This window comes from Apium graveolens, chromosome 1 (assembly GCF_009905375.1).
Source record: "Apium graveolens cultivar Ventura chromosome 1, ASM990537v1, whole genome shotgun sequence".
Lineage (NCBI taxonomy): Eukaryota > Viridiplantae > Streptophyta > Magnoliopsida > Apiales > Apiaceae > Apium > Apium graveolens.
Window position 1 is genome coordinate 173,557,855 of NC_133647.1, and position 20,301 is coordinate 173,578,155.

Here is a 20,301-nt window from a genome sequence, read left to right on the forward strand (position 1 = left end):
TTGAACTTCCTCTTGTCATACTTCATCAACTTTTTGGCAAACTTTGGTGGTATCGAATTTATCCGCCAACAATCTTTAATAAGTTATTCATCATTAATTAATAGGGAGCGTGAAACTTATTTAACCTGTGGTTCAAAAAATTGGTCAAATTTAAAATTTGTAACAATCCAATAATCGCATTCACCTAGTTAGACTATTTAAAATTTTGACAATAATATTGATGCCATGTATTCTATACCATTATTAAATATGCCAGTTAAAAAGTTAAGCCACAAGATATTGAATATTACCCATACTACGAGGAACCAAACAATACATAATATTTAAATTTAGATATGATTTTTTTCCCCTTGAAATGCAACACCCCGTAGAATATATATCAAAAAGAATATTCACTTACAAAAACATAAAATTTATAATTCCATTCGTCCCGGTTAAATTCTTAAAACTCCGAAAAAAAGTATTCTAACACTTAATTAAAGACTAATTTTTGTCGTGATAAAAAAACTCGAAAATCACCCCGATACGCTTCAGTAAGGCAACCAAAAAACATACAACAACTTGCCCCATGGCTGTGTCGATTTACCAAAAATGGAGCCCCCACCACAACCAATCTATTAAAAAAATGAGAGCAGCCTTTCTCGCAACATTGGGAGGGAAATCGAAAACATTTTAAAATTCCGAAAACGACATTCACACCCAAAAATTAAATAAAATACACTTACACACATAACACAACCACAACATACAAAATTCAACACTCGAATACATTTCAACTTTTAACAAAACCTGCCCACCCACCGCCCCCCTTTTTTATTCGATTATTCCAAAGCCCCTCCGCTCTTCAAATCCCCCAAATTTCATTTCATTTCTCAATTATTTTAATTTTTTATTTTTCTAGGGTTCGAAATGTCTGAGAATTTAGGGCACGATTTTAACTTACCGGACGAGATTTTATCGGTGATTCCAACGGATCCGTATGATCAGCTCGATTTGGCTCGTAAGATAACGTCGATGGCGATTGCGTCACGCGTGTCGAACCTCGAGAACGATACGGGGAGGTTGAAGCAGAGTTTGAGTGAGAAGGATAAGGTTATTGTGAAGTTGCAGGAGAGAGTTGCGGAGCTTGAAGATGCGTGTCAGGATGTGCAAGTTCAGCTCAGAATTGCCACTGAAGATAATGTATGTAGTTGTGTTTATTTATAAGTGTTTAGTTTAATTGTTTGTGTTAATCAATTGCTGTTTAGTTAATTTAGTTTTTGTGTTTAGTTTTGTTGATTTGGTTGTGTTTGGTGAAGATGAAATTGGTGAGGGAGCGTGATTCGTTTGCGATGACTGCGAAGAAGCTGAGTCGCGATTTAGCTAAGGTGAGGATTTGTTGTGGTTGTGGAAAGGTTTTATTTTGGGTGTTTGTTAGTGAGTACGTGTTTATGTTTTTAATTTTTGTGATTATGATTTGGAATTTAAGTAAAAGAGGCATTTGTAGATGTACCTGGAATTATATAAATCGGGGTTCGGAATAATTACGGATGTTCTTCATTGTAATTTTTAATTACCCTGTGCTGATGTGACTAGTTGGTTTACATGCCGCTTAAAAGTTGGTTTAGTTGCTAAGGTATGTTTTGGAACCCGTATTCTGCTGGATGTTGTTAGATATTGAGTTTATTATCACGAATTTGAGAAGAGAAGACTCTAGTTTCTTTAATAATATTATGTTGTTTATATGTCATTGAAATGTGTGCTTAAGCACTTAACAACTTCTAGTAAATACCCCCTTTATATAGTTATTATATATCGAACAGGGGATTCTGACTTCTGCTTTCATGCTTAGGATGCTTACATTGTCATCATACCTCTAATATCATCTTGAATTCTTGATATTAAATTCTATGTCATTTCCAATAATTTTGCTAAAATGTATATATTTATATATTGTATTAATATTTTGTCATCTCATTCTAGCCCTTGTGTTTACCCCTGAATGACTGTTAGATTCTCCTCATTTTTTTCTGTCGACATTTGGTGGTAGTTTTAGAACCTCTAGACTAATACTTGGCATATCACTTTGCACTTTATTTCCTCTTGGCAGTTGGAGACATTCAAACGACAATTGATGCAATCACTGAGTGAAGATGATTCATCTGTAAGGGACACTCAGACGTTTTAGAACTTCACTTGTCTTTCCCAATACAGTTCCCTTTATTTAATTAATGCCTTTTTAAGATCTTTACAGCTTATCATCGACAGCTAATTTGATTTTACAATTGTGCTAATAAACTTATGGTCTTTTCTTTAGCAAGCTGAAACTGTTGACATAGAACAGATTCCCAAAGCCTATCCTACTACAGGTAAATCAATTGATAGTTTAATTTAAATTTATTCTTTCACTATGGGTGATGCATATAACTGTTATGTTTACGTTTACGTTACAGTTTAGAATTATTTTAAAAAAATGTTATCTTGTGGGAAGCATTGTGTTTTTAAAAAACTTATATTCCCTGTGTCAAACATAGCCTCAATTATTATTCATTAGTAAGCTAATCACAATCCATTAAGAATTTTAGCTTTACGTGGATGCAAATTTAATGTGAGGACATAATTAGTTAGGCGTCTTTCAATATTAACTTTTCATTCATATATAGAATTATAGGAAGGGTTGAGTACTTCAGTTTAAATACTCTTTTCTAGTTCCAAGACAGAGATGGGAAAGCATAATGCATACTCGATGAGCGTATGTACTCAATATAACTGACTAAAACTGACTTACCATATCTTGGACTAGATTTTTAGTTGCCTTCTTGGTCACATGGTAGTCACTGTTATCCTTATACTTATCTCTTTACAGAGGAGAATAATGGCTACATGATACAACGTTCTTTAAGCGGATCTACAGATAGTAGCACTATAACGGATGGTACCTGCAGTAATTTCAGTGATATTTTTAACAATAGTCTGGTATTGCTGTCTTGACAATATTAATGAGCCATTGTACATTTTCGATCACAGCCTTGGTGCCAACTGGCCAAAGAGTTCCATTGACTCCATCATATATTACACCCCGGCTTACTCCAACTGCTACTCCAAAAGTATATTCAACAAATGGTTCACCCAGAAGGTATTCTTCTATGGAATCTCCTCAGATAATCTCCGGGGCCACTTCACCAACAAAATCGCAGTATGATGGACGAGCATCACTGTCTTCTTGGTACCCATCAAGCCAACAATCATCAGCTGCAAGTTCGCCTCCTCGTGGTCGCTCCACAACAGGTGTTCAGTGTGTGTGTGTGTGTATTCAGCTAGTTTTAGTAATAAGGAGCTAAAAAGTACAAGTAGGCCTTTTGTGATTTTTTAGTTGTCTTGTATTTATTACTAATTTGCATGCCCTCTTTAAGCAGCCAAAGTGGTAGATACTTGAAACTATAATGCAGCTACCTGGTTATTGATATTAATATAATAAGATTTTCTAAATATTCAATTTTGACTCCTATTAGTTGGTTAATCACTTTGTTTCTATTGTATCTAACCTCTTCTGTTCTCTGAATTTTTAAGCACGCACACCTCGGATTGATGGAAAGGAGTTCTTTCGGCAAGCGAGGTTAGTCGTCACTATTAATTTTCTAATTGCTAGTCAGTATTTCCAATGTTAGTAACTCTGCAGATATCATGAAATAAATGTTATGTTCGTTCCTCCCTATTATTAATACTGGTCCGGTCATTGAATAAAAGCTGTGTGTCAAAAAGTTTGATCCATCTTTTTATCGAAATCAAAGCAAATGTACTAGACATAATAGATTTCTTATTATTCGTCACACCTTTGACTTGATTGTTTGAAGCAGCCAGTTTAGGTGAGTGTAGCAATTAATTTTAATTATAGTCATTCCTCTTTCACATAATAGGAGTCTTCCTCAGTGTCAATTGGCAATTGTAATATTCTTAAATTAAATTCAAATTAATGCAGAATTTCATATTACGTCCTACTTATAATGTTCTGCATGATATTTTTTTTGGTTTTTAAGTATTGTATTTGTGGTTTATGACAAAGTCTGAGTACTCATAATTTAATCAATAAATTGGAACGAAATGAAATCAAATTGTGGAACTGGAATGTTATTTTGTGACACCCTAATGGGATTATTATTGACTGTTTTAATGGCGTGGATGCAGGAGTCGTTTGTCATATGAACAGTTCAGTGCTTTCCTTGCAAACATAAAGGAACTGAATGCTCAAAAGCAAACTCGTGAGGTGATTACTGAACTTTAGATTCTACCATTCTATAAACTCGGTTGAAGTGTGTTACTGTTGCTTTTTCAAATTAACCGACAATTATATGTATCTTTTTATTTCAGGAAACATTGAGAAAGGCAGAAGAGATTTTTGGAACAGATAATAAAGATCTTTATTTGCTATTTCAAGGATTACTTAATCGGAACACCAAGTAATCTTTTCTGGTGTCATCTTTAATTACTCAATCAAATCTCTTACATTTGGTTTTTGTCTTCTCTTTCCGTGTCCAAACTTTTGCAAACGTATTCTATAAATATGTTTCAGGAGTTGATTCGGAGCAATTATGAGAAACAGTTTCCCCGTGTAGAACTAGCATATTCATTTGAGCATGTAGTCCTCCCGACCAGCTACAAGGGACAGCTTAAGGCTAAAATCATTTATTCTGCTTCAATAGGAGGATCTTGTATCAAGGCTTGATTAACTTGTATGCTACATTACATATTGAATTAGTTTTATAAGATGTTAATGTCTCGCTTCCGAGATGCTGAATGGCTCTAGCATGATCATGCTTTATTGTGGAGCTTGATGTAAATTAGAATTCTTTCAAAGGCATATTAAGATGTTTGTGTGAATTTCATGACTTCACCATGGTGGAGATATCTGTTTTTTTACTAATTAAGTTTATATGCCTTGGCGCCTTGCAACAAATGAGTATATGTTCCTAACAAATGTTGTGGGTGAGCAACAAATGAGTATATGTTTAAATGTCGTGGGTGAGCGAGAATCGAACCCAACATCTGGTTGGGACGACAAGAGATGCTTGTTAAGTACACAAAGGGAAGGATTTTTTGGTGTCTACGCCTGGTTTTTCATGAAGGTGATATTAGGAATGAACGATAGAATGCCTGAAAATACTAATGTGTTAGCCTTAAACTCATATTCTATAACGGTGGATTCATATTATTGTTGGCCTTTCTTCACATCTTTTTTTCCCATCAATCAATAACTGTTCTTTCACCATATATTGATTCTACTATCTAGATCTAGACTGCAATTGGTTCTTTAGATAATTCCGTGTTTTCTAAATTTACTTTTACCATAGTAAAATAATCTGGACCTATTTGTCAAATAAATAAAGAAGGAATAATCTGCTTCCTTTTTTTGAGAATAAATCTGCTTCCTTGGATCTAAAAAAAATTAGTAGAAAATGTAAGTTCGTTCGTTTATGTAAAGATGAACAGCATTATAAATTTTTTTATAAGAGTAAGAATATAATTACTTGGTCACAATGTGAGATTTATCTACCCATCGAAATTTGATCGAAAAACAAAAAAAAAAAAAAAACAAAACCTGAACAAAGTAATCTTGAATCCCACCAAATTGGGTTCATTTGTCTGTCCCTGATTGCAAATCTGAAATTAAATTAAATACATAGCTATTCTTTTAATATAAAAAAAGGCAATGATTACGATGGGTGGAGGCTAAATTATTACACATGACATGAAAATACCGCTCAAAACTTTAAATTCAAATTATTACCCCCAAAACCAAAACCATCTTTTTACATCCCTCCCCACAAAAAGCTGTCTTAATCTTAAATCCTCCCTTTCTCCACTCCCAAATTCAAAATCACTCTACATAATTCAAACACTAACCCTAAAAACATCGACAACATCTCGAATGTCGACTCGATACACTTCTTTCGCAACTTCTCGATCTTCTGCTCAATCCGATCCTTCTTCCTCCACTGAACTTAAATCCAAATCCAAATCCAAACCACATTCCTCCTCTCTCAAACGTCTCGTGACCGGAAGCTCAAATTCACACCGCAATCCCCCTGATGCTCAATTATCGTCTATGGCCTTATCGAAAACCAAGAAAGATCAGAGCTTGAGCACAATGGTGAAGAAATTGATGGAGAAAAAGCCGAAAGGGGGACTAGGGAAGGAGTATCGAGGGGAGTTGTTTGTCGTTGCGGAGAATTTAAAGGAGGATTTGAAGAAAAATGGGAAGAAAGGGGGGAGTTTTGGAGGAGGGTTAGGGAAGAAGTTGTTTGGGAAGGGGAGTGAAGGGGAAAAGGTGAAGGCTTTAACGGAAGTGAAGGCAAATACGAGGAGTTTAGGGATGGTTTTGAGGAGTGAGAGGGAGCTTTTGACTCAGAATAAGGATTTGGAGTTGGAGATTGTGGAACTTAAGTTGGTTGTTGAGGAGAGGAATCGAGAGGTACTATTCTTCTTTACTAATTTAGTAAATTATACGCACATTTGTATTTTTGTTGTGTGATATAATGATTTTCCCAAGTTCAAGAAATGAGAATGATGTTGTGTGTGTAATGGTTGTGTCGATTAGTGTCCGAAATAGATGCCTTTGAGAATATTGGGCTTTAATGCCATGGTACCGTTCTCTTTTACTGATTGAGTACATACATTACTATAAATGATGATTAGAAAAATCAGGAATTAAGAAGTGTTGTAATTTATCTGGTTAATGGTTAAAGACTTGTTGTAGCCTTTCTATAATGAAAGCCATAAGTTATAGTTGAGAGGCCATTATTCTAAATTGGTTGTGTACTTGTGTTATGCTTAAATTAAGTCTTACATACATATATACTTTTCCTTTCTTTGTATCTGGTAAGTTGTGTTGGGAGGTGTGATATCTTAGCTAGTTGATGCATTTTTAAGTGATACAGTGACACACACACACACACACTTGTTTTTGTTTCTTGTTGATGAGTTTCATAATATTCAATTTCAAGAATTTGAAAGTGTGGAAATACATTTGCAAATGACCTTAGCCTTATTGTAGTATTTTGGTTTAGTGTTGTGCTTAAATTAAGGATTAGGAGAATGTCATTTCCTGTTTTTAGTTTTAGGAAGTTGTCAGTTCTTGTTTTTATGTAATTTGATAGCAACTACTTGTGTGTTGCAGGTTGAGAAGTTAAAGGATTTGTGTCTAAAGCAAAGGGAAGAGATAAAGTCGTTAAAGACTGCCATTCTATTCCCTGATGTTCTGGGTTCGCAACTTCAGGATCTTTTGGAGAAGCAGGGTTCTGAACTGAAACAGGCAAAGCAACTTATTCCAAGTTTGCAGAGGCAGGTTACCTCTCTTACCGGTCAACTTCACTATCTCGCTGAGGATCTCAAAGAGGTAATTAGTGTTAACTCTATTCCTGAAACACATCATTTCATTGTTATAACTCGAAAATATTTCTAGTCATCTGTGAAGTTTTTTGTGGATTATGTTATGTTACGCTATATTTGTTGGGTTTTAAAGGATGTGTTGCACGCTTGTTTAAAATTGTTAGCTCATATTTAATGATGTCTGGACTGCGCATAGTTACATATGAATAATAATGCTTATTGTTTACTTGATCAGAAGTTTTCCTTTAACTTGATCAGAAGTTTCTGATGGGAACAATTATGTGATTCCTTTGGAGCATTTTGTTGTTTTTGGTGTATATTTTAAAGCTGTTTTCTAAAACTACTAACATGTTTGATGATTTGATCGCTACTTGTTTATTTGATTGCTGATTTCTTATGTGCAAATAATAAATTGTTTCTGATGGCTACTTGTTTATTTGAGTGCTACTTTTAATTAGTTAATTCAATTGTTTGTACTAATCAGTTTACTATGAACACTTCAACTACAGGCTAGGAAGGTAAGGTGTTAATTTGAGGAAATTGACTTTTCCAATCTTATGTATCATTGTTATGTTCTTGTATTTTCCGATTAAACAGCGATTTGTTTGAAGTATATCCATATTTCTGTTATATTAAGTTAAAGCTGCATATCTAACAAGATATAGCCAGGAAGGCAATTATCAGACTAGTACCAAATCTTTGTATCTTCTGCAGTGCTTAGTTAATTGAAATAAAGAGACGTGGCACATGACAAATATTTGTGGAAATTTACTTTTGTAATCAGGTAAAGGCAGATAAATATTCTTCCAGGGAATGGTACGAAGAAGACGATAGTCCTCCAAGGACACCAATGAATAATCAAGAAGCAGCAGCTAATTCTCTGGTAATACCATATTTAAAGAACATGCCAAGTAATTAGCATGTGCTAGAGTATCTGTCATATAGAAAGTTCCTTTTTTTTGTGAGTCCTTTTTTGTCATGTAAAAGCATAATGCCCCTTCAATTGAAAAAGCATGGTAGCATTTGTCTATGCATGCATCTCACACAACTACCACAGTACCACCTGCCTCTAAGCCTATTAGTTACTAATAGTATTGGTTTTTACAAGAAATATCTACATAAGTAATCATAGTTGCTATGATAAAGTCTATTGGTTTTAACGTGAAGAAAAATCGATAAAGTAAAACTGAATTGAAAATTATCCTTCCGTTGCATGTTATTTTTAGCCTTTATCTCCTGCAAGTGCAATGTGCAGTAAGATATGATCCCCTATTGACGTAGGTTGTTCTGTTTAGATAGATGGTCCATCTAAAACCAAATAAAAGGTACAGGGGGTCTGTAATTAGATTCGAAGACATACATGAGCTGCAAGGCTCTCAGGAGTTGGGATGAAACCTTGGACTATCATATTAAGATCTCATGGTCTTTGAGATTCTCTAGTGTTGATTTGGTTATGGTTCTAATAGTTCAGGACAGCTATTTTATAGAGAGAATGGAAAAAGGCAATGCTATAGTCCAGGCTCATCTTTGCTTCTTTCCTTCAAAAAGTCTATGTCTGCATATGATGCAAGTGATTATAAACCCTAAACCCTAAACTTTATTGTTGCAATTGTAGAAACTCACTGTTACAACTCAACCTTGTTCAATATAAGATTGGGTTATCAGTCTATTGTTCACTTCTTTTCTGATGTTACATATGAAGCTTGTTCTGTAGCAACATATCACACACATGTTTTTGTTTATATTCTGAAAGACCTGTGTTGGAATCTATGTAGGAATTCAGCTCCCCCACCCAAACAATTTCTGGCAGTCTGGACGACATGCTGATTAAGGATTTGAATCCCTGCTTAACACCTTATTATGCCACAAAGTCCAAGGTGCAAAACCTTACCAGTTTCATGATACCATAATATTTCCTGCTTATTTTGCGAGGATTATGAACCTGATTACCCTTTTTAACCCGAGTAATATCTAATTGAGCTTTTTTATGTTGTAGGAGTTTGAGTTGAACGGCCATTATTCACCTCAAGATGATGGATTGTCTGATTTCAGCATGCGAACCTGTGATGACCTTGAGTTCGATAATAATGGTAGGAAGTTGTCAAAAAGTTCAGATTATCGTAGATGTTCAAACTCTAAAAACACTTCATCCCAAGGAACTCGAAAATCAGATGAAACCAAGTTAAGATACGGAAAGCAGATGCAGCATAGACTTTTCTGAATGGTCGTGGCAAACAGATAGTTCCATTCACCTGAATCATTGGCTGTTCAAGTCAATAAAATATGGGGGAGAAACTTTTATTTTGGCAGGTGTATCAATTGACAGATGTGCAAAATTGATATACTTGCTAATCCGGCTAATGTGTTATCTTACATTATGAGAGAGTTCTATCTAGGTAGGCTAGGCTGAATCTAAGGACATAAATAAGGATTCATCAGCCTTTTATGTTATTTCCATCTGTACACTAAATGTGTAACCAGAAGCTATGATGACTTCTTGGCCTTTTGCATTACAAAATTTTCCATTCCTCTATCTACCTATTTGTTCAAAATATTACATTCAGAGTAATGTAGAGCCCTTACAAAGAATCCGTGAAGCCTTGATTTTTTGATCATTTACATAGAGCCAAAACCTGTCCACATCCAATATTCTTCTTAAAGGAAGCATTTGCAAACCATAACGAAAACCAACTGGACTGTATACACTATGTATATCGAATGTTTGAACCTGATCTACCCTGGCCCTTTTCTGGATGACCGGATTCCTTAAATTTTTTCAAAAACATGAAATGGAATTCAGTTGTGTTTAATCTGTAAGTGTAAAGTTTGCTCATAGTTTCAAAACTATAGTACATCTAATCGTCCTAGTCAGGATATTGTTACCTTCGTAACATAGTTACAACAGCATATATGTTGTTGTTACACACTGTATTCAAAGTTGGCTTCATTGTGACAATGTATGCATACATAACCATTGTTTCACATAACTTGTTAATGGCTGTCAAAATTTGTGTACCAAAGTTGCCTCTAACATCGACATTAATTAAAGTGCCTGTTAACTCGTGTTCCATACTATAATAGCGATTTACATGGACATTTCAACCATGTTTTTATGATAATCATCTACAAATCGACCCCAGTACTGGTGTTTCTCTTGTACTCTCATGAATAAGTTGCATGATTGACAAGTACCCAGCTTCATTCAAGCAGTGGGGGTGAATTACTTGCAGCATATGGTGGTTCGCTTTTGCTGCATATGATGAATTACATGACATATACTAGCGCAAACATGCTCAAACAATGCTATGCTACTGCAGTGCTCCCTTCTTGAAGGATACTTTCATCAGTGATTAAGAAAAAATGAACAAAATAGGTATGAGATCATTAATGCGGAAGTTTCATTATTTAATCTGATAGGTAACATTCGCTTATGACATCGATCCAGAAAAAGAAAAAAACTATGTGCTATCACTAAGGCAGAAGCTTCCTTTGTTAATGATCTACATCATGGCCATCTCCTTACTCTACTCCGCATTCATGGCTAGCTTGATTATCTGGAAGATAACTGCAAAGCAAAAAACAAAAGAATGTAAATTGTACGGAATTATTCATTCAAGTACTACTAAATCAATACTGTACAAAGTATAAGGAGTACTCCAATTCGTCAAAACCAAAGTATAAGCACTGAATATCATGTAATATCATCTTCTAATGGTTAATTTGAAGATTTATGAAATCAAAGTCACCACGTGGCACGTGTTATCGTTTGAATTCAATGATCTTTTATAGTATAGAACTACCTTTCCTTCAGTCTATTAGTTTCAACACCTTCCAGACAAGTGCTTCATTCCATATGCACCCAATTATTTGTCGCTTTCCAAATTTATGTTTCTATTTCAATTTCCTATGTGTCCTCCGTAATCAGAGTATGAAATAGTCTAGTGTATCTTAGAGAGAAAAAACTTATATGTGACATCTTCATAATAAGTTTCCTTGAATTCATAATTAACAACACTGATATATTTCCTATATACATTTACCTCTATGTTTAAAGTTGATAGATGAGTATATTCTGCAAATAACAGGACATAAGTAAATAGATTGATCAAACATACATGAGCCAATGACCACGCTGGCAAAGAACGCAATAGCAATGTTTTCAGCTGTAAGTGACTTCTTCCATGAGGTTGCTGTCGATCCCCTCCTAGCTATCTTTTCCTCAAACTTTGCGATCTTCTTTTCTGCGAGGCGCTTGGAGGTAGTCTGCAATGTTTAAAAGAGCTGTATCAGCATGCATCTTAAAGAACATATAAAAGAAATAAATGGTGCAGAGCAACAAATCGCCAAAATATACCGCTAGAACTAGTATAAGATCATACGTAGTACATTATATAAAATATTCAGTGGCTAAATTTGTCAAGACAAATCTATTTCTATCGAATAAAGAATGGTGCAAAAACCAAGTTTTATTATTTGCGGTAATAAGATCACATTCCTAACAAAACAAATTTGCATAACGACTAAATCCAAGTTTTATCGTTTGCGGTAATAGGATCACATTTCTAACAAAACAAATTTGCATAACGAATTGCCTACGTCAGGCTAAACGCCAGTAATCTTATATTCAACCTATCAACCTCATCATGTTTCCGCTTAGACACAGTTACCAACATTTTTACACCTTAAAGGCCTACTACAAGTATAATTTGATTCGGTCAAATTAAAAAATTTGGTCTTGTTTTAAACAAAGAACACCTTTCGATTTAAGTTACCTCAGCGAAAGGTTTCACGAAATATGCAAGCAAAACACACAAACACAATTCAGGGGAAGTACCATGACCTTGTAACTTCATCCAGGACTATATATGTCATTGCATACTGATCAATACATAACAAAGCTCTAGTTATCATGGACCAAATCTCTAATTAATACCTCGGCACAAAGAATGTCATATTGAAAACAAATTGATTGTTATTAATCTTTCTATGAGGTCCACAATATATTAATATTCAACAGTACAGATAACTTCATAGAATAAATCTTGATTTTTTATGCAACACATATTGATCCTTCAAACAAGGGTTTTGGTAAAAACAAAAAGAAAAGAAAGGTGATATAGGCATGTTGTGACATGTTACATACACATATCTGCAGATCAGAATCAGACAACAATTTGTAAACAAAAACAAGAAATTCAGATCAGAATTCCTTTGATTCATCTAAACAAAAACCCTAATCGGATGTAAATTATAGCACAACACACAAATAAAAGAAAACAAAGCAACCGAAAGACAAAAGATCAATGAATGCATGTACATAATTCATAAGGACTGATCTATGAAATTGAACATAAAAATTTATACATAAGAATGAAGACATAATTCAATGGTGAAGAAAAAAAATTGTTACCATTTTTCTTGATTGTGAGGAGAGACAGAGAGGAGAGAGAGGGAGAGGGGAGGTGATAAGTGACACTCACTGTCTTATTCTAGAGTATTTATGAGGGGGAGCAGTAATAAAGTACAGATTTTATGCAAAGACTTTAGAGGACCCCCTCCTCCTAGGATTTTCTGCTCACTAATTTGTGGGTCCGTGTCCTTTGCACATTGTGTGTGCATTCTCTGGAAATACCGATCTTTTCTATATCCGTCTTATAATAAAAATACGGATATATTATGTTTAATACAGAACAATATCTCCTTTTTCTTTTGAAAATTATTTATGAAGATTCGAAGGCTTCTTTTTCATTTAAAAAAAAGGTAATATTCTTTTTTTCCTTCAAGAAGAATGGCAAATAAATAAGTGTTTCTTTTTCACTCTCCTAAAAAATTTGAATTTCTACGATCTTTCGAATTGTGCAGTGTCTTCCGCTCTATACTTTTCGAAATTAACTCATAGAGTGAAATATTAGTATTTTGAGCAAGAAAATTTGTCAGTCTTTTTTTTGACAAATGCAGAAAACTTTCATTAACTTCAATATAATACAGTCGGGACAAACCCCCAACTGTCGATACAACCAGGTGGTAAAACAAATATCATACTAAAAACAATTAGATGATTTGTTTCCTGATCGTTTAACACATAGAATTTAAAAATTCTTGAAATTAAAAACGAAATAAAAGACATCCCGAGCAATCCAAATTGTGCCAACATCTCTGAAAATAGCAACATCGCAATTGACCATATCACATAAAAACCATTGTTAGCCCAATGTTCAAAAACACCAATCACTGAGATTGGAAAAACGACACCACAGCTATCTACTTGCCGGACACCGGCTATAGACATGCCGAAAACACCCCAGCTATCTACATGCCGGATACCAGCTATAGACATGCCGAAAGTGTAAACACGTGAAAGATGAACAATCTTTGGTTGTGAAAGGTGAGCTCTTGCAATAATTAACACCGCTCCAGATTCGACGCAGGCTTTGCAGACCACCAAGAATATCAATAAACTCGTTCTCAACCGATTCAACACGAAATAAACCCAATCATAATTAAACAAAAACATAACAAAACACTCCAAAAGGAGAGACAAAACACACACTCCAAAAGGAGAGACACGCAAACACCCAAAAAATTGGGTTTTATTGAAGGGAAATTAATAAGGACAAAAGAGAATGAAGGGTTGGGGCTTTCCACCGGAAAAAACCAGTGGAAGCCCCTTGATTTACTTGAAAATAAACAAACCCTAGGAGAGGAGAGAAGAGGAGGGAGAATATTTGACGGAAGCTTGGAAACTTTGTCAGTCTTTTTTTAGTAACGCTTCTCTATCTACTTATCTAATAATTTGTGGTAACGGGGGAGTTTAATTTCTTGCCTATAGCAGGTAGTATTTTTCCATATTCTTCCATTTTGCAGTTTTTAATTATTTTCCCATAATTACAATTTCAAATTTTGTTAAATTTACTTGTTTTTATAAAAGATAAAATGACTTTGTTTCTAATTTACTTTAAAAAATATTCGGAAAATCATTTTATAACTAGCGTAAAAGCCTGTGCGAGTCACGGGTCTCCATATATATTGAAATAGTATCTCGAACGAGTTTGCATTTATACATAAATAATTTTTTAATACGATAAATGATCATTTTAACCTTCACTGGATTGTCTTACTTTTTTTCTGTATATATCCTTAAAACGGTATTAGATAACTTTAGTGGTGAAAACTTATTTTTTATCATACAGTTCGATTTTAACTTATCCCGATAATTTTGAGATTTTATATTTATTTAAAGTTATGTGATTCTAATTAATAAAGAAATCAGAACTATATCACATAACAAAAATATTTGAAAATATACGTAAGAATATGCATCGGGTCATTTCGGGGTTGGGGATTACTATCGCCGCTGTTGATCCCCGAACACACCTTAAATCCGAAACGAAGATTTTTTTTCATTACTGATCTCCGCCAGAACGGAGATTCCTACGGGGATGCGGGGAATAATTAAAAATAATAATTTTATATTTTTAGTACATTTTTTTAATAAAAATAATCTAATAATTCGTAATACATAAAACATTGATGATATCTCATATTTTTAATATTCATCATATTAAAATAATTTATAATGTAAATGAATGACAAATTAAAAATATATATTACATATAATGTAAAAAAATAGATCAATAAAATTATAGATTATTTTAAAATTATTATAATTTTTAAATACTATTTTTATAAAAAATTATTTAATAAAATAAAAAAAATATAAATCTCATCCTTATATATATATATGTATATATATATAAACAAATCGGGGTTGATTAAAAAAATTTATAAATGTGAAGTGAGAGTGAAACATTGGAAATGAATATGAGGTGAGTAAAACAAATATGAGGTGGTGTTATTTTTAAAATTTTATTATTAAACTATAAAATCTAAATAAAAAGGAGGCACATAAATAATATAAACCAACATTTTATTTACTTAAAAAGTAAAGTAATAAAAATGATTTTGATAAAAAGAGAGGATGCAGCTTATTTAATAAAAAATTTAAATTTAACTCAAGAATTGATATAGCGCAATGATAGTGACATGAAATATATGATTAGGAGGTATATGATTAGGAGGTCTGATGTTCGATTATTAGGAGATACAATGTTATACTTATTTTTAACATAAATTATATGAGGATGGCATTTTAATAATTTTTCAACATATAAGGGCAAAATTGTAATTGGCATTTTTATAATTTTTCAACATAAAAGGGCAAAATTGTAATTTGGCAGCCATTAAAATGGTTATGAGGATGGCATTTTTATAATTTTTTAACATAAAAGGGCAAAATTGTAACTTGGCTTGGGAAAATAAATTCATACGTCCCTGAACTATTGGTGTTTTCTAAAGTAGGTCCCTGAACTAAAGATTCCAACATTAACGTCCCTAAACTTTTAAATTTTTCAACCCGCATGCCACGTCAGCAAAAACATAACGTCCGTTACTGGTTGACTGACGGAAGGACTGCGGTGAAAAAAATTTAAAAGTTTAGTGACGTTAATATTGGAATCTTTAGTTCAGGGACCTACTTTAGAAAACACCAATAGTTCAGGGACGTATGAATTTATTTTCCCCCATTAAAATGGCTATGAGGATGACATTTTTATAATTTTTAACATAAAAGGACAAAATTGTAATTGGCATTTTTATAATTTATCAACAGGAAAAATTGTAATTTGACAGTCATTAAAATGGCTCAATTTGCCCCTTGTCCTCTTTTAATAATAGAAGCTGATGATGTTAAAGAGAAATTTTATATAACCCGTCCCATCTAGACCATTATAATAAAAAATAGTTGGGAAGTATATCAAAATAATTTTCAAAACACATATGACATTTTCTAATTGATGGAATTCATATTAACACACATGAGGTAATTTACATTTATAAAAAATCAACTAATCACAAATCAAAGATCTCATTTTTTTTTTCAAAAGTTTTAAAAAGAATTGGGAGCTCTACAATTTCTTTAAACATATTGTGGGAAGGTTTAATATATAGTTGGTCGGTTAAGTATGAGAAATATGATTAAATTAATCTTTTTTTAAACTTTTTAATACTTAAATAACAACACAAAATTTTAGTATTTTTTTATCAAGAATCACACTCTACAAGTCTAGTTATTAAAAAATTATAACTTTATGGAAGATTTTTTTGAAAAATAATAAGTCGTTTTCATTAACTTCAACATTATATAATCGTGACAAACTCTGAATGATCGATATAACCGGATTGTAAAATAAATAACATAATAAAAATAATTAGATGATTTGTTTTCTGATCGTTTAACATGCTGAATTTAAAAATCTTGAAATTAAAAACAAAATTAAAGACATTCCAAACGATTCTAACTACACCAATATCCTAAAAACAACAACATCAAAATAAACCATATCACGTAAAAATTATTGTTAACCCATTATTCAAAAACATCAATCGCATAAAGTGAGATGAAAGAAATGGCGCCCCAGCTATATACATACCAAATAACATATATAAACATGTCGAAAGTACCCCAACTATCTACACGCCGGATACCACATGTTGAAAGTGTAAACTCTCAAAGTATAAACAATCTTTGGTTGTGAAATATGAGTTCTTACAATAATCACCACCACCACAGAATCGATGAAGGCTTTCCAGACAGTACAAGAAAAACTGCATCAGAAAACACTAATTAGATAACAGTTGGAAAAAAAATCTTTGTCCCAAATAACAGACAATGATTTTTTTTACCCTCCAATAACCATTATCTAATCCAAGGTTCATACAACGGTTTTGTGAACTGTTGTAAAAAATTCTCAAATTTTGGGAGGTTGGACAACAGTTTTTAAAAACTCTTGTGATATAAGAATTAATATAACAAGTCTGATACAATATTTTACAACAATCCGTTTTGACAAAATCGTTGTATATACCAACCTTCGAATAACAGTTTTATATGCACTTGCTGTTGTCTTGATGATGACAGACAACAAAGGGTACTGTTGTTTGTTATGCATATCAGACAACACCTCAATACTCAACAGTATCGAGGGATATATGCAACGTTTTAAACCGTTGTCTTAGCCTCTCTCAGCCTGTTTTTCTTGTAGTGAGATTACCAAAAATATCAACAAAATTGTTCTCAATAGATCCAACGCCAATAAACCCAACCATAACTACATAAGAATTATATCCTTATATATAATTAGAGTAAAGGAGATAATACGGTACGGTATGGGATGGTATGTGATATTTTGGTCGTCTACCTACATTTTTACTAAGAAGAAGATTTTTGTAAGTTTGTTAACACTCTTTTGAAAAAACAAAACTAATACCCTAATATGCATAATGTAGGCTATTAATTTATACAGAAAATTATAATTTAACAAATTAGAAAAAAGATATAATTTGGTCAAGAAGATTTTTTTTATATTTAGTTATAAAGGAAAAATAATAGGAAGATATATTTTATATAAATATAAACAAAGAATGATTTTTTATTAAAACTAAAAAAATTGAAAAAAGGACACCATTAAAAATACATAAAAGTTACAAAAATATAAATTATATGACTTTTTAACTAAATAACTAAACTTATCTAATATCTAATAAAGACTCACTATGTACATTTTTACTAAGAAGAAGATTTCAAAAAGAAGATTTTTATAATTTTGTTACACTATTTTGAATAAACAAAACTAATACTCTAATATGTATAATATAGGCTATTAATTTATACGGAAAATTATAGTTTAACAGATTAGAAAAAGTTATAATTTGGTCAAAAGAGTTTTTTAATATTTGGTCATAAAGGAAAAATAATAGGAAGATACATTTTATATAATTATAAACATAAAACTAAAAAAATTGAAAAAAGGACACCATTTGAAATACATAAAAGTTACAACAATATAAATTATAATTATATGACTTTATTTTTATATGTGTATCAAAATTGGTATAATAATACAAGTCAAAGAAATAGCACAGAATCAAATTTCATGTAGTTAAAAAATGCAACTAAAAATTTATATAAAAGTTGACAATCAATTTCAGAAATTGAAATAATAATACTATTTATATTAAATATGAAATACATAAAAGTTACAACAATATACGTTATTTGACTTTATTTTTATATGTGTATGGAAATTGGGATAATATTACAAGTAAAACAAATAGCACATAATCGTGTGCATGTATAATTAATTAGCGAAAAAAATAATAACACTATTTATATTAAACACAAGTGAAAATCATGTATTCAATAAAATATATAGTAAATACAATTGAAGATAAGTTTTATAAACAATACATAACAACATTTATGAAAAAAAATTGTGTAACAAAAAATTTATATAAAGTTTTATAAAAATTCAAAAACAAATATTAATACAAAATATATATGTAACAAACACATTAAAAATATAAATAAAAATTTCCCGTGGGTATAAAGCTAGTATAACAAAATAGTCAAAAGGAGAAATAAAACACCTCCAACAAGAGAAACACGTAAACACCCAAAAAATTGGGTTTTATTAAAAAGAGATTAACGGGAAAAAAACAAAGAAGGAGTTGGAGTTTTTTATCGGAAAAAATCAGTGAAAGTCTCACAATTAACTCGAGAATATACAAATTCAACAAAGTTAAAATTTTATAATCCGTCAATTTTTTAACAAAGTTATAAAATTTGAAAAATCAAAAAAAATATATTGATAATTCATTTTCGATATCGTGGTACTTATTTAAATCCGATTGTCACCTCTTATTTCCGAGTAGCAGATTCTTAAAACTTGCTCTGTAATGATCATTTTAATTTTCTTCTCCTACTTGTACTGTTCTTTTTTTTATACTGTTGTTTTTATAACAAAACCACAGCCCATGACAAAATGCCTGGCCATTTTCGGCACGTATATGTACATAGGCTCCAGCCTCCATGTCACAGCATTGCCAACTTCATTATTACTATTTTCAGATTTATACATTGAGATCACTCTTTCGGCGTTTCAAAGAGTTTTTGCAAGTTTATCTACTGCTCAGAAGTTTTTTTTTTTGTGTGTGTGTGGGGGGATATAGTATTTTTTATACATGAGATGAGATCACTCTTTTGGTGGCTGCAAAGTTGATGATCATTTTCAAGATCTCATTGAAACCGGACCTCTTACAATTTTTTCTTTAGAAAGAAGAGTTTTTATACTACTCATCTCATCGGCGTTTGGAGGATATTTTATTTCCCGAGACTTGATAAACAATTGAGTTTTATTTTTTTTCATCAATATAAACACTAAAATTAGTAAATAAAATTTATTTTAGTATTATTTTATTCTTATATATAAATAATTTCCCTTAAATAATAACTGAATAGTTTTACATGAAATGTATATATAATTTTATACATGAAATTTACATGTTGAAAAATTAAAGTATATGTTTAAATAATAAATGATTGAAGCTAAATTTTCAATTACCAAATTTTCAAACTGTTAACCAAATTGACGGTCCGTTTGAGAGTACTGTTGAAAACTGATGTGATGTGACAAAAAGTTCCGGTGGAAAAAATGCTTTTAGAAAAATTAGATAACTATTTGGTATTTTTTTTTAATTTATGCATATTTTGAGATAAAATATATAAAAATAATATTTTTGAGAAACTTTGATGGTAAAACTGATAGATTTTTCTTGCAAAAAACTGTCACCTCATTTAAAACCAAATATAATACCAAACGAAACTCGAGTCAAACTAAAAAGTAGTGACCTATTTGATACATTTGGATGAAATGAGTGATCAATTTGATATTTTTCCCTAATTTTATCTGTCGTTAAAAGGAGTTGGATAGATACTAAAATGAAAGAATAACTAAAATAAAATGTAATAACGTCTATGATATATAATATGTAATTTCATTTTATGTTAAAAATGGGTGGGTTGGACAAACCAATATACAG

At 31.9% G+C, this 20,301-nt stretch overlaps 2 protein-coding genes and 1 long non-coding RNA gene across 4 annotated transcripts; 2 read left to right on the forward strand and 1 right to left on the reverse strand.

Moving 5' to 3' along the window:
• The first annotated feature begins 746 nt into the window (after positions 1-746).
• Positions 747-4,933, forward strand: LOC141671227 (uncharacterized protein At4g15545-like). Of its 2 annotated transcripts, XM_074477387.1 has the most exons (10): positions 747-1,182; positions 1,299-1,367; positions 2,090-2,143; positions 2,297-2,348; positions 2,846-2,914; positions 3,007-3,267; positions 3,550-3,595; positions 4,165-4,243; positions 4,348-4,436; positions 4,550-4,933. In XM_074477387.1, the coding sequence occupies exons 1-10, from the start codon at positions 910-912 to the stop codon at positions 4,554-4,556; spliced, it is 999 nt and encodes a 332-aa protein (XP_074333488.1). In that variant the 5' UTR covers positions 747-909; the 3' UTR covers positions 4,557-4,933. The 2 variants fall into 2 exon arrangements, with proteins under 2 accessions (XP_074333488.1, XP_074333498.1); XM_074477397.1 differs by lacking the exon at positions 2,846-2,914 and having other exon boundaries at positions 749-1,182.
• An 845-nt stretch (positions 4,934-5,778) lies between these two features.
• LOC141671241 (uncharacterized) lies at positions 5,779-9,898 on the forward strand. Its single transcript, XM_074477402.1, has 5 exons — positions 5,779-6,448; positions 7,154-7,372; positions 8,150-8,248; positions 9,141-9,242; positions 9,362-9,898. Exons 1-5 carry the CDS (start codon positions 5,906-5,908, stop codon positions 9,584-9,586), a joined length of 1,188 nt encoding a protein of 395 aa, XP_074333503.1. The 5' UTR covers positions 5,779-5,905; the 3' UTR covers positions 9,587-9,898.
• An 843-nt stretch (positions 9,899-10,741) lies between these two features.
• On the reverse strand, positions 10,742-12,932 carry LOC141671247 (uncharacterized). Its single transcript, XR_012555023.1, has 3 exons — positions 12,776-12,932; positions 11,481-11,628; positions 10,742-10,930 (listed from the first exon to the last, which is right to left on the reverse strand). It is a non-coding gene; the product is annotated as an uncharacterized LOC141671247 (long non-coding RNA).
• Positions 12,933-20,301: the final 7,369 nt, after the last annotated feature.